The sequence below is a fragment of the Uloborus diversus genome, chromosome 4, assembly GCF_026930045.1.
Source record: "Uloborus diversus isolate 005 chromosome 4, Udiv.v.3.1, whole genome shotgun sequence".
Taxonomy (NCBI): domain Eukaryota; kingdom Metazoa; phylum Arthropoda; class Arachnida; order Araneae; family Uloboridae; genus Uloborus; species Uloborus diversus.
The window spans coordinates 126,261,900-126,277,073 of NC_072734.1; the positions used below are offsets into that span (position 1 = coordinate 126,261,900).

Here is a 15,174-nt window from a genome sequence, read left to right on the forward strand (position 1 = left end):
TTGTTAGTATCTAGTCAGTGTTTGATAAATTTTGGTCACTGAAGTTAGTAGCTTTGACCTTCCAAACAGTTTTAGCCCCTGATACTTTTTCTTTAATTAAGTATATAAATGCAAGAATAATCTTTGACAAAAGTAAAGCTCATATGATTGAAAAATGACTTTATCTTTTATACACTACAGTCGCACCCACAATATTTTAAAATGTATTGTGTTTATGATAAAAATGCACATGCACAAGAACACATTATATTCTTACCTCTGTGCGTATAAACTAGTATTTTCCAATTTATTTGCAGATTTGCTAGACAATAGGGTAAAAGTGGGACAGACGCCATACTTTTTGTAGAAATTGGGTAAAAAATTCAAAATGCAATATAAATCAACCCTGTATGTTTTATTTTGAAGATACATTATTATGAAGTATTAATATTACCATTAACAAGCTTTAGACTTGTAAAAAAAAAAAAGAAAAAATAAATAAAAATTGAATATACAACTCACAATCTCTCCAATGACGTGTAGGAGAGATGCCATACATGTTATTATTCCTTGTTTTTGGAATTTTTGCGGATTATTTCCCTACTGCAATTATTATAATGCGGAGCATACATTGTCCATGACTTATGCAGCCATTTTTGGCATAAGGAACATTTAATGCAGACTTTTTTTTTTGTTAAGTAACAGTGTTCGCGCTCAACTATCCGTAACTTGGGTCCCAGGGACCCATTAATGAAATAGATTTGGGTCCTTTGGTGGAAAAAATGAGTCCCTTAAATTTTAAACAGAAAATCTTAGTGTGTAAATGAATAATATAAAAATATTTATATTTGGGGGGGGGGAGGCATGAAATAAAATAAATTTTTTATTTTTGCCCTAAGTTTTTGTGATTTTATCATTGTAAAATTATTTTCAAATAATACACTTGCAAGACTTAGTTATTAGAGAAACTATTTGGTCAGTTACAATGAGATTAACTCAAAATTTACTTTAAAAATGGGTTTTACCATAAAATATAAAACAAGTGCCTCTGATTGATCAAGCAAAAAGCACTCCCTTAACCTTTGTTTTCCTGGAAATTTTTCTTAGCGAAAAAAGCAAACAGACCCCCCCCCCCTTCCCAATTATCATTGGCAATTAGATAATAATAATAATAAATCGCAAGCGAATGAACCTAACGCAAAAATCGCGATCGCAGAAACGAAACATTTTCTCATATGAGTGTGAAAATTGCTCATTTGCAATCTTAAATCAGTATATTTGACTTTATTTTGACTCGTTCAAAATATCTGTTTTGGTTTTTGTTCTACTTTTAAAATCGCGCCATTTTGAAAATGGCGCGATCGATTGATACCCGACTTTTGCAAGTCCAAATAAAAATAACCCATCAAAAAGAGATCAATTATTAGAAAAAGAACAAGGTTAAAGTGCTTTTGTATAAAATTCAAGTATTCATAAGCAATTTAACAAGAAAAATGTAAAGTTCCAAACTCTTTGTGTTTAGCGCGATCTGGAAAATGTTCGCTATTTTTTTTCTCCCCTCTTTTTATTGGAGATGCGAAGTGATGATTTTCAAAAGTAATTCTGGTTACATGAATGCCAAATTGCAATATTTTTACTGTATAATTGTCTTGTATTAATCCTGAAGATTCCATTGAAAACCTCTCTTATTTTTAGTCTTCATTTCTGTTTTTAGGAATTTCCTCAAGATAAAAGTTGAGGGAAAGCTTATTCTTAGAATACAGTACAATGGGCTACTTGTGAACTTGCTCCCTGAGCTCTGCCCAGGAGGTCACTGTAAGCTCCAGTCTTATCACTAAAATTCCATTGACTGGTCCACAATTGGGGTGTGTTTGAATAGCTGATAAACAGATAGGGTCATTTTAGTCCTTTTCTGTTGATTCTCCTGGTCATTTTGAAGCTTAAAAGCATTTACTAAATAGATCTTTAGCATTTTCTCCCTTTTTTTTCTGGTTCTTATCTTTTGGGTTTTCTGGGACCCGATTTTTCACGGAAGTTGCGTCCCTTTCCCGCGAATTTGCGTAAAAAACCCGCTATAGCGCGTAAACGCGAACCCTGAGTAATAATTTCCCCTACATTCCGCGCGGACAAGCAACTTGTTTTGGGTTCACTATCAAGCTAGGTAGTTTTGGGATTGGGAAAGACTTCTAAAGAATCATTTGTTGAAGTTTCTTTACGAGTGGACATTTGTCTGGAAGTTGATAGTTTTTGTGGAGACAGAGCTAGAGTTGCAGCACTTTCAAGAGGAATGTCAGGAGTAGTTATATCAATTAAATCAGATATAGCAAAGAAATGATCTGGAATAGCTTAAGGGTTAAGTGGGAATATTCCACAAAGTTTAAAACCTAATGTAGCTTTCCCACGGCATTAAATAAGGTTTTTTAACTTTATTTTTCGATATTCCTCCTTTGATACTTTTTCAATTGTCAGAATTAAGTTCTCTTCACTCCACTGCCCCCTAATTACGGCATGCTTCCTCACGTATTTTCTTGGCTTTCTAAAAACAAAAAAATAATAAACAAAACACCCCTTCATTTACACATTTGAAAAGTTTGGCATCTCTCCTCATTATGTTGGAAAGATGCCATATAGTTATAAAATACATAAGTATTAACATATGTTTCAAAATGTAGTTGATCAAACATTAAAACCATTTCTTACCTTACGGTGTCTTTGTTTTACATTTAACACTTATTGCAACCGCTGCAACTCAAATTTTTGTCAAAAAATGCTCAAACGAAAATAATCTTTTTATCATGCACGCATCACACTCAAGCGCAGTCAAACAAGAACTGACATGTTAAGAAGTTCCCTTCTTAACATGTCAGTTATGAGTAAATAAAAATAGTGAGAAATATTATTCTTAAACACGGTTATTCTAAAAGTATGGCGTTTCTCCCACTTTACCTTATGTGATCTGTTTTCACTCATAAGAGCATTGCCTGGATATTTTATCTTTAAATTTATACAACCATTAACTATGCTTTACATTCTAATGATACATGTTTGAAAACATCTCTTTCCCATCCCCAAAATTTTCCCATTTTTGTCCTAAGCGGAGCAATAAGGTATGCATGACAACTGCATTAATTTCAAGATGAGAAAAAAATTTTTATGTTCAAATTGTTATCTTTATTTACTGCGTTTAACTTTCATAACTTTTGCAATATAAGTAAACTTTTTTTTTTACAGAAACTATTTGCTGATTAATAATTAAAACAATCTGCGAAATGTGTTCAGGGTTTTACTAAAATATTTTTAGACTAAATATTAACAGGGCTAAATGTACAATATATAGATTTTTTTTCACCTTGTATTTTCTGATTTCAGAATTTTTCCTAAAGTTGTTTTCGAGTTACTTTTCAAAGAAAAAAATTGTGAATGAGATACTGCGCTTAATCACTTAATATTTTGAACAGTTGCAAGATCTTTTAATTTATTTTGGTAGTTTCAAAAAAGTTATTCATAATTCAGTAAATACAGTTGGCTCTCAGTCTCTAACGCCTTTCAAGGGACCACAAAAAATCATTAAGTAGAAATTGTCCTTCATTAGAATGATTTTAAAACTATAGTGGACCATCTGGGACCGTGAAAAGCCGTCTTTAAACAGAGCGTTGTTAAACAGAGAGCCAACTGTATATGTATTCAAACTCATAACTTTTAGTCAAAATGTGTACAAAAAAAAAAGCTTTACATTATGTTGCTGCTCGTTTTAAATAATGCTAACATTTATTTCACCAAGTATGATACTCTTTTTTGTTGCGCCAAAATTTATTAGGTATTTTAATTTAGTCAGTATTGGTCAGTATTTTATAAACTTTGATCAGTAAAGTCGGTATTTTTGTCCCTCGAAACAGTTTTACTCCCCGAGTACTGCATAACTGTCGTTTTAGCATCTCTTTCAGCTCTCATCTTAAAATTCAAAGAACCTAATGACTGTTAAAGCACAGGAATCAGATGTTTATCTGTGTGGGGAAGAAATTATTTCATATTGAGGAGCAGTTCTACAACAATTGCTAAATTATGCTTTGATGAAGAAGACAAACAAGTTTTAAGAAATATAATACATAATATGTGTGCCTATAAAAAGTTATGAATAATGTTACAAATTTTTATCAATTATCTTTTACAAAATAGAAAAACTCATGCAAATGGATGGTTCTACAAATACAGGAATAATTTGTCTGTGATCATTTCAAAAAAAAAATTATACCTTTAGAAATATTAAAATTATTTGCACCTGTTTATTAATAAAAATGATTATCTAAAATCATCATGTGCACTGTATCAACATCTAGTTTTGTCATTCACATTTAAAAAATAGTCAGTTTTAATTTTATTTTTTTGGATCTTTAAATTTTTGATGCGATTTTTTGTATTGTATTGTCTTTCATACGATTATAATTGCCCACATGCCATACCGCTTATTTTCTACGCTGTTTCTTGCACAAAAAATGTTTGTCTTGTTTTTGAAAAATGCATAAACATATTTTTCTTCATACTTGATAGCAGAAACATATCTAAAATAGGTAGCAATTCTAAAACTAATGATCTTTTTCTTTATAGGCTATTATCAGCCCCACCCAGCTCTCTCTTCCTTTAATGCCATGCCGCCACAACTGCCGCCCCAAATGGGAGGCACTCAGCAACCTGCACAGAGCCAGCCCCTTCCTCCTGCACCCAACCGTAAAAACCCACTTCCTATCATAGACCCGACTACAGGAAAAAATATCCTGGATGGACTGAATCAGGAATCAGTGACTCCACCTAGATCTAGCACTTTGCATGAAAAAGAAACGGTAAGTTTTATCCACATTAGTTAATTGCCCAGCCAAGTATCTGGAGATAATAAATGGACACACACTGTTTTCACACACAATTATGAAGGATGAATAACATTCTTCAAAGTTTTTAAAACAAATGTTCATTTTTATGATTGCTACTTAAGCATTAAAACTTAATGTTAATATCCAACTGATTTTTAAAAAATCTACCGTTAAAAAAGAAAAAAGCTTTTAAATGAACTAACCCGTATTTCTCATATTGCACAATGTTGTGTTTATGCAAATGCATGTGTGATAGTGTAATGTAAAAATGTTTCTTTAATGAGAAAAATTAATAGATTTATTTGTTATGTACTTTTTTATTTACTAAAAAAAATTGGACGACATAGGCAAAATCATATTTCGTGTAAGGCAGTTTTTTTCCTTGGTGGAAAAAACCGAATAACCATGGAAGGAAGGGGAAGTTTTTTGAACTAAGCTCAATCACTCCTATCTTTATATATAAATGCCTCAAGGGGTTCCTTTCAAGTGGCGGATTTAATAGGGGGTGTCAGGGGCAATCGCCATCGCATTTTCCGAAAACAACAATATGAAATTGAAGAAATTACAAGCAATAATAAGGGACGGCATTACCCGCTTATTAATTTTCACCCAAGCTTCCACTTTTTTAAACTTTAACAACACTGCTCCGCAAAAAAAAAAAATCCGACAATTTTTGCTGATTCTTACGTAAAATGACTTCCTGAATCCAAATATGACTGCAGTGTTCCCCCTATACGCCTCAATTTTTAAAAATGCCCCCCCCCCCAAATTTTTTCTAGCTTTCGACAATTTCACAGCCATGGTTTAAATTTAAAGCAATCATTTTATTAGCCATTAATACTCTTCTGAAGGGCTAGACAGGTGCAAAGTACAAAAGCATGAACATTTGGAACAAGTTGGGAGACTCACATAGGGGGTATTCTCCCTTTAAATATTAAAAAAATCGACAAAACCGATCTTTATTTCCTGAGGGCTAGTTTTACAATGTTTTCACTTATTTTCGGCATAAATCCAGAGTATAGGACTCATTCCTATGAGCCTCAAATCCAAAACAATGTTCACGTTGTAAAAATTTTTTTGAAAATGTATTGGAAGCATCGTATTTTGTGTAGACATAAACCGTGTTCATTAAAATGTAGAAACATTAGTTTTCAAAGCCCTAGTAAAAGGCTGGGGGAGCAATTGAACATAGGATGTGATGGATCAGAGACGGATGGCTTTTATAGTGTTCAACCACTATCCCCATGAATAGACTATAAATCCACCCCTCTTCCTTTCCATACTATTTTCTCCTCTGCCTATCAACCAAATGTATGAGTAGAAATAAAAATATTGGAAATGGGAAAATTTATATATGTTCTCAAATTTTCAGTAATGAAGATGGTAAAATTTCAACCTCTGAGTGAACACTATAGTAGGGGTAAACTTAACTGGCAGCATTGCAAAGGCTATGGAGGTCCTACTCGCAGCATTAAGATGATGCCTGGCTAGATTTGCCCAGACTATAGTTTGTACACATGTAACGAGTGTAGATGAAAAAAATCGGGTTTCAAACCAATTTGACTCAGGTAGGTTTGATGTCATTGGAAGGGAGGGATAAGAAAGAAAAAGCAATGCCTAAAAATAGATTTTGCACCTGTTAAGTAAAAAGAGTGTGTTTTTTCTAGGTTCAGTTAATCTTCAAAGATTTAATTTATTTATTTTTGACATGAATAAACCACAAAGCGAATCACCCACCCATGGATTGAGAGGTTACTGTATTTATTTAATGCCTGGGAGAAATGTGTTTTCTTATTAATTTTCTACATAAGGTCATGAAACCCTATGTCTGTTTAAGTGCTCAATGTTAAACAGTTTTTGTGTTCTTGTAGGAAAATGCAGACCCCAATATATGTGTTCAATTTGCGACCCAAGTAGCTGCAGCTCTTGCAAACAATGATAAGACTGACATGCCTGCAAAGGCTGCACCAATCGTAGAGACGCGAGTCATTCCGGAACCACAAATGTGTCCTGTAGAGCCCCCCGAGGAGGAGACTTACCAGAGCAGGTCTAGACCTGAGCCATTCTACGAGATAGATACCAGCATCCCCGTAGAAGAATACCGGGAAGAAAGTCCCAGCCCGGTACGGATAGAGCCGGAGCTTGTCCCAGAACCGGATCCTCCGGCCTGTGAGGAGGAGGTTTGTCAAGAAGAGGAACCAGTCGTAGAAGCAGAGGACATGACCCCGGTCTTGGATTCCCCTCAAGAAAAAAGTGTAGGCTTTGTTAGTGTTCAAGAACTGAATAAAGTGAATGCGCAATTAGCAATGGACATGGTAAATGTGAGCCAAGAGGCCACTGCGCCACCGACGCCGGTCGTCGAGAGTTATAAAGAGCCTCCTCCCATCATAGAGGAAAAGGTTGAAACGATAACCATAGTTAATTCTACAAAGCCAGCAGAAAAACTTTCTTCCATTGAAAGTAAGTTTTTTTCCCCCCATACATTTTATTAATAATTTCTTTTTTAAAGATGCTTATATAAATTATAAATTTTGCTAGTACAGTATAACTTTGATTTAACGATACCGGATTTATTGATTTCCTCAATTTAATGATATATTTCACTGGTCCGGTTTGACCGTATTTAATGTTCATGCTCTTCTATTTAACAATAGCTTTGATATAACGCTAAGTTTTTCCAGTCCCTTGACAATCCTTAAATCGATGTTATACTGTATTTTCCAAATGAAATTAAGTTTTTTCATGCATCAGGTTCTGCTATTTGCCATTTTAACAACCATTTATTGACTACTAACAGTTATAACACTTTTGGCAGTTCATGTACTTATAAAAGTCGAAAATGCTAGAAACATTTTTTTTTTTTTTTTGATATTAACAACTTTAAAGCAGGGTTCATTGATTTGAATCAACTTGATTAAAATCATGAATTTAAAAATCAAATCTGATTTAAATTTTAAAAAAATCTGACTTTTTTGATTTTGTTGGAAAAAATTTTAAAAATCACAAACCTTACTTTAAAGTGCAGTTGATTCCCGCTACAACGCGATTCAACTTACTCGAAATGGCTATAACGTGAATTTTTCGAATATATAACTAACGTGAATTCTTCGTCCTCATTGTTTTTGAAGGAAGTATCGGCTTCTTTATTGGCTACTAAATATTGATTTTACTGATTAAACATCCAGTTAGCATCACTGACAGCGAAAGTTCCCACACCAAACTAGTTTACACATCGCGCTGTTAGGGCACCAAATATCAACTCAGTGTCTTTCATTCATCTTTTTTTCATTCTAAATATTAAACTTGATGAAATATAATGGCACCTCAGTGTTTCATCTAAAGTTTGAAGACGGGAGGAAAAAGAAATTTTCTGACAAAAAAATAAAAAGGGTTAAGATTCTCAATGTGCTTGAACAACTACCAAATGTCAATGGTAGCACAACACAAATTATGAGTGAATCTACAGTGCATACAATTAAAAAGTCGCAACAAAAAGATTTCGAAACTTAGTTTCAATATTGAAGCTTGCAGAGTAATGTTTAAGCAAAGTAAATATTATGAAAATGGGAGCTCCTCTTGTATTTTGAATTAAAGAGATTAGGAAGATGGGCTGTTGCCATAAATGGAAACATTTTAAAGAAAATGCAAAGCAACCGTATTTAAAAATGTATTAGATAACGATCTGATCATGGAGCTTAAAGCATCATCATCTTCATTTTTTACATCATCTTCATTTTTTACTCAGAAATAATATTACTAATTCCCTGTACAGTACTCTCGTAGTGCAGCATTTTATAATTTCTACACACTGTGCGTACCCTGTTGTTTAATTTAAGTCTTTGATCATTCATTTTTTGCATCTTGAACTATTTCGTGTCATATAAAACAGCTTTTTTTTATTTTTCAAATGCAATAAAAGTTTAGTTCTTTAAGTGAGAAACTGTAATGTACAATTACTTATAAAAGCACAGATCAAGTAAAGGTAAGGATTTGAGAATATTATAATACTTTAAATATTAATACTTTGCTTTATAATGGTCAAAAAAGCGTAAAAATATAACCAAGTGTACACTGTAAGATTTTTAAAGTTGGCATGTTGACAGCTATGCGTTTGTTTCATAATTTATCGAGATTTGTGTTTGTAAAAGGGAGTTATTTTTTCTGAGCCTCAATAGATGGGGCTTGCATAGCATGTCGACCCTTTCAAAACCCAACGACACCACTGATCTACTGTATGTACGTGGAAAATAGACTAATGCAATTTTAGCATATTTCAACTAATTGTGCAGTCTTCGACAAAGAAACATTAAAACAATTGTAAGTACTTTAATTTCAACAAGTAATTAACGAATGTTAACAATTTTGAGAGAGGAAAAAAAATCAAAGATTTTTTTTTTTTTTAATTTAAGAGGAAAAGTATTGCGTCTTCCCCATTATTGCTTCTAACAATTTTTATTACATTTTAAAAATAATTTTATTAGCACTTAATTTTGAATAAAGCAAGTAACCTGGAATTCTCTTTAAAAAAAACCTGGGAAAGTCTCGGAATTTTTTTTTAACCACAAGTGTATGAACCTTCTGTTGTTATTTTTATAAATTTTGTTCTTCTTTAATGTTGTTATCTTTTACATCTGTGTGAAAGTCTCAATTGTAAAATCTGGGAAAGTTTTGGTGCTCGATCGGGGTATTTCTATATTATCGGGGAACTTTTTTTCCCCGGCTTTTGTTACCACCATATTACATTTATTACTAAAAAAACTAATGTGTAATATTTTATTGAAAATAACATAAGATATGTAAAGAGAAGATAGTAATGTTCATAAAAGTGAAGTCAAAAGCAGCTTTGGGAAGTTACGAAGGCAATGGGCACAGTCCACCTTCCTTCAATTACACATTCCCGTTTACTTGGACTCATGTTGCACTTGTGGATGAAAGAGTTGCCAGGGTGAATTTTGGAGAAAGTTTTGATATTGTAAAAGCTCTTAATTTTTATGAAGATAATGATATCGGTGATTGTGGGAAGTTCATATAAACAGTAGCAAAAATTTAAAAATCTGAGGTGAAAGGATATTTAACGAGAACTTAATTTTTGCGATTACGAAAGTCTCTCAAAGATGAGTGCTTTTGAACCCCCTTGCTTTTTTTTTTGCTGGGGAAGGGGGGTAGCTATGCAGGACTAAATTAAAATAACAGCTGTATTGTAAGTTGTGTAGAAAATTAAGCCCCCCCCCCTGCAGTAAAAATGTTTCAAAAACACACTATTTCAGTGACCTTTTCTATATGAAGTTGAGAAGTGGTGTTTGTGAGATCAAATAAAGCACTTAGATTTTCCTTTAGCAAGTTGAAAGCTGTAAATTTCTTTCTGAGTATTGTGGACATAGTTTCTCATCCAGTGGCTGCTTGGAGAAGAATATTTCAAGAGATACAAGGCTTCTTGTGTTTTAATTTATTGGGGGTGTAAAAAGTAGTGACATTCCAGGCATACCTTTTTCAATTAGAATTGAGAGCAGATTTGTATCAATACCTGTGGCGAGACTATCAGTCATTTATATATATGCACCGATAACCAAGCAATATAGATGCAGGATTTGCATGATTTTTACCACCTGTGGTATTTATCAATTTTTACCACCCTCGGGAAAAACCTGTTTTCCCCATGGTTTTTACCTTCTTTTGGGGAAAAAATTATTCATGCTATATTTTATTGTTTCTGTCATCTGTGCACATGTTTTGGTTTTTTAAAGTAAATTATGGTTAAAATTGTTCACGTTTAAAGTTGTAAACATGCACAGTACCCATTTTTTATTAAATTAAAATCAATTTTCAGTGAGTGATCATTTATTACAAGTTATTACTTACTTTTCAACAGCACTTACTCCCCCCTCCCCCGCTTTAAAAAGAGTTTTGAACTGGGATGGGGGGGGGGGAGTTATAAATAAAAAAGTCAGCAGCTTTTTACTTGGTGATGATGAAATGTAAATTTTAAATTGTTTTAGCAGGTTTCTGCATGCAAACGGTTTAATAATTTTAAGGAAAAAAAAACTGATTTTAAAACAATTCAAATCAATATTTTTCAAAATAATATATAATGAAGAATAAATGAAGATGTTTGCCAACTTTTAGAAAAAAACAAAAAAAAAAGTCCTGATGACTTGATAATGTATATATTTTTTAATAAACATTATATTAATGCATAACAAATACGTTGTTGTAAAAATTTTCATGTTAAAAAGTACTAATTGTTTCTGCAATTTTAATCAGGTATTTAATTTTCAAAAATATAATCTTTAAGCTAATTCATGCATCAAAATGAATGAAATTATTTTTTTATTTCTAAGCTAAAATTTTAAACGAAAGGAAAAAAGTCATGGATTTACCAATCTTAAGTCTTTATGTCCTTTTAACAGTCGGTAACAAAATACGTTTTATGTGTACCTGTATAGTGAGTTACAATAAGATTGTCATCTACATTGATATAATGCACATGTAGCACAAATTATTTTTTTAAATTTAATATATACTTACTGACAAAGTTTGAAACTTTTATGGAACTATCAATTTAAGTTTTTAATAGCAGAAAAAATGGCCCATGCTCTTCCCAAATAATTTTTGAAAAGAAAAAAAATCTACATCTGAAATTCACACACACATGAGATAGCCCTCATCTTATAGCTTTCCCAATGGCCTAATGGTTATTTTCTAGTATGCAATAAATATATTTGTACAAACTAATAGATGACTATAAACTATAATATATGTAGAAGCTTATTGGTGAACATAATAAAACATTGCCTGCCAGCAAATGAACAAGGACAAATAGAATTTCCTAGGTTTTTACCGGTAAAAACCTAGTTTTTCCCATGTTCTGGTAAAAACCCAACCCTGTATTAATGGCTGTCATTTTAATTATTTCCTACTTCCAAAAATAACCTTTGAATAATCACTTTGATTCTTGTGCCCCCATGGTTTGAGTAAAAAATGAGGTATGGTAAAGATGCTGTAAAATTGGTGAATCCATGAATTCTGAGTGTGCACATGCAAGTTCTCAGTGGTTTCGGCTAATCAGATTACTTAATTGCTGCAGTATTGAGCAGTTCTACTCATTGGTCAAAAAACCAATTTCTTTGTTCTTTTCAAATATTGCCTGAATTTTTTCTGGAGGATCTATTTACAACATTTTGTTCTTACTCGACATTGTATCCTTTCTAATCGTGCAACTAAGCTGTAACGCTTGTATTATTACAAAGTCACATAATTTGAAAATAAAAAGATTAAAACTTTGATTTTATTTAATCTTTTTCAGGGGTCGAAGTAGTCCTATAGATCCTATATTTCCTATATTTTTCGAAAATGTTCTATATTTCCAATATTCCCATTTTTTACCCTGTATATCTTTTAAAAAGAACAGTAAATAAACTTTCTGACATCGGATCTTTCGCTGAAATATAGCTGAAAGTACGTCCCCAAACGAATTTCAAATTAAAAAACGAAACTGACTAAATGAAGCAACAGGCATCTTCGCTCATTGGCTACAGCAATGTGACGTCCCTATATTGGGTGGAGTTTCGAGAACTAAGTCTGAAGTTGGTTTTAGAATTTTGCTTTTTTGGGGGAGGGGGGGGAGCAACAGCCTTTTGTTTTGTTTTCCATCATGGTTTTCGTTGGTATATGTTTGTCTTCAGTACATTTTCTGATCGGAACGTTCTAATATTCTTTTTGCAATCTTTTCCTTTTGTGGAATTTTGGGATCGTGGAATGTTAGTTCCTTATGATGTTAAAACGTAGTTTGTTGTAATAAGTGGAATTATAACGGCGAAATCGTATAGCTTAATAAAAATTCGTGTGGAGTGGTTGGACCAGGAGGACATTAATAGTACAAATTTTGGTGCATGGTGCACTAAAGGAAAAGATGATTTAACTGCTTTTTGCCATTTTTGTAACTGTTGAGTGCCTATAGGCAATAGTGGATTTTAGCAATGGAGGCAGCATGCTGAAACATTCAAGCATCAAGAAAACTCTGAAAAACGTCAGTAGGATCCTTCTCAAGCTCTGTTTGCTCTTAATACAAGTGCTAAAAGGTTCTAAACTGAACCCTTTAGCACTATCAAAGAATAGTAGAATTAGTACTTGGGTCATGAGGGAGGAAGAAATAATAAAATTATCTTTGCTCAAATTTTGTTTAGTTATTTAGTCTATAAATTACACTTTGCTTTTTCAAAAATTATTCTTTCAACTACAGGAAAGTCATTTCAGATGTAAGTTATAATATTATTTGAGGTTTTTTTTTTAAACAAAATCATTGATAAGAATAACTAAATAATATATGATATGTATTATTTATTTTTTCATAGCAAAATTATTCGTATAATGTGCCCTATATTTGTCCTATATTTTTTGTGGAAAATGTCCTATATGTGACAAGTCGATCACTTCTACCCCTGCTTTTTGTGTGGTCTAAAAAAAGAATTGATAGGTCTGTATCAGTATTGGTGTTTGTACGAGAGAGGTTTCTAATATGCCTTGCTGATGGGGGAATTAAAAACTCCAGATAATAGGGGTGTCCGTTCGGAATGGTTTTACTGTATATGCTTTATAACAGTGATAAGTAACCTGTGATTGAAATCAACTGGCTGATCTCAAACCTTTTTTCAGTCTGTTGCAAAAGTATTCCGGACATGCTTTTTGTTAGAGAAGAAACCTTTTTTTTTTTTCTCTAGAAAAGAAGTAAGCTCACCTTCATGATCAAAAGCTATGTGAATATTTTTCAAAATTTCTTATTGTAATTTGCTGGGAGTGCCACAATTTTTAGTTCTCAAAAAAAAAAAAAGCTATTTGCTCCTGAAAAATGTTGAAGAGTTAATATGGATTAACAGATAAAACTTGGTACAAATTGCATATGGAATTTTTGTAGTAAGAGCACTGTTTTGAACAGGATTTTACCAAAGGCACACAAAACTTGATTATAAACACTCAACATCATAAATACTGTTAGAATATAAAAAGCAGCATCTAAACAACTTAAATTCATAAAATTATTCCTCCATTGCTTTGAAATTTAATGAATAAACCCTAAAACATCTGATCAAAATAAGGACCTTTCCTGAATGACCTGTCCTTAAAGTTTTAATTTGGATAAACGAAGTCTACATTTACTTAAGTAAAACTTGCACAGCTATTACAATAAAGCATGTTGAAAAAATCATTTATGCAAGTTAACTCTTGAATTTGTCAGTTAAAAACCATTAATCTTGTTCTAATTATGTAAGCTTTGAACAGATTCCAAATTCCCAAACTTATGCCAGATTATTTTAATGTTAAGTGGCTCCAGATTTTATGGCAGTTAATGATGAAACTTTAGTTAGGTCAACACTTTGAACTGCTCAGACAGGATGGATTTTTTGTTCGTAAATGAAATATTTTCAGTAAAATAATAAAAAAACATCTGGATAAGTTTATTGTAGGAATTTCTGGACTTCTGTTATTATAGACCACGCATGCCACCCCAGGTATGGGGGGGGGGGGAAGTCGATAAGTTCTGTAAGCTACAGACATGATGTATCCAAAAATGTGTTATGACCAAGGTTGTAAAAAAAAGATTATTTATTTCATGTCCAAATAAATGATTTGTGCATATACAACAAATTCAGTTTATTGGAATTTTTTAGTAAAAACAAAAAAAAATCATTTAGTTTATCAATTATTCTTTCAGATGAAAAAATATAATTTCAAATTTTTGATTTCTTTTCCTCATGAAATGAAAATTAAAAGTTGCAACATAAATTGCAATAAGTTCTGATTAATGTACAACATACCAGTTTTGTTCAGCTCATAAAAAGAGCAGACTTTTCTTAAAAGGGTACATTTTTTCTTCCCAAAAGTGTTTTTTACTTAATTTTCAGAAGACAGTTGAAAACTGCGATATAATGGGGCTCAATGTAACGAGGGGTTGCGATCTGGACTTTTCAAGGAGCAGGCAAAGAGAAAGACCATAGCTACCTTAAACTGTAGGTGTTCCCTGCAAGCTTGTATCATGAGAGAAAAAGAGATCAGAGCCCCCTATTGGATTGAAAAGGGAACACACAACTTTAAAGTGGAGTAAAGAATTAGGAGAGGTTTTTCCACTTCTGAAAGGTGGTGCTTAGCCCTCGAAATATAATCAAATTGTGGCCATAAAGAAGAATCCTTAATTACAAGGATCAAAGTCGTCCTATCTTTCCTATAAATCCTATATTTTTCAAAAAAGGTCAAAAACCATCCTATATTTCCTATGAATCCTATATTTTTGGTACCCCAGAAGAACTCTACACCTTATGCATAACAAATTATGTGG

At 32.5% G+C, this 15,174-nt stretch overlaps 1 protein-coding gene across 1 annotated transcript in view; it reads left to right on the forward strand.

Annotated features, from left to right (window-relative positions):
* LOC129220827 (eukaryotic translation initiation factor 4 gamma 1-like) overlaps nt 1–15,174 on the forward strand; it is a 36,633-nt gene that overhangs the window by 1,226 nt on the left and 20,233 nt on the right. Inside the window, exons 2-3 of the mRNA XM_054855258.1 lie at nt 4,585–4,817; nt 6,716–7,304. Of these exons, the coding sequence (XP_054711233.1) occupies nt 4,626–4,817; nt 6,716–7,304 (781 nt within the window). The 5' untranslated portion in view covers nt 4,585–4,625. The remainder of the gene's footprint in view (nt 1–4,584; nt 4,818–6,715; nt 7,305–15,174) is intronic.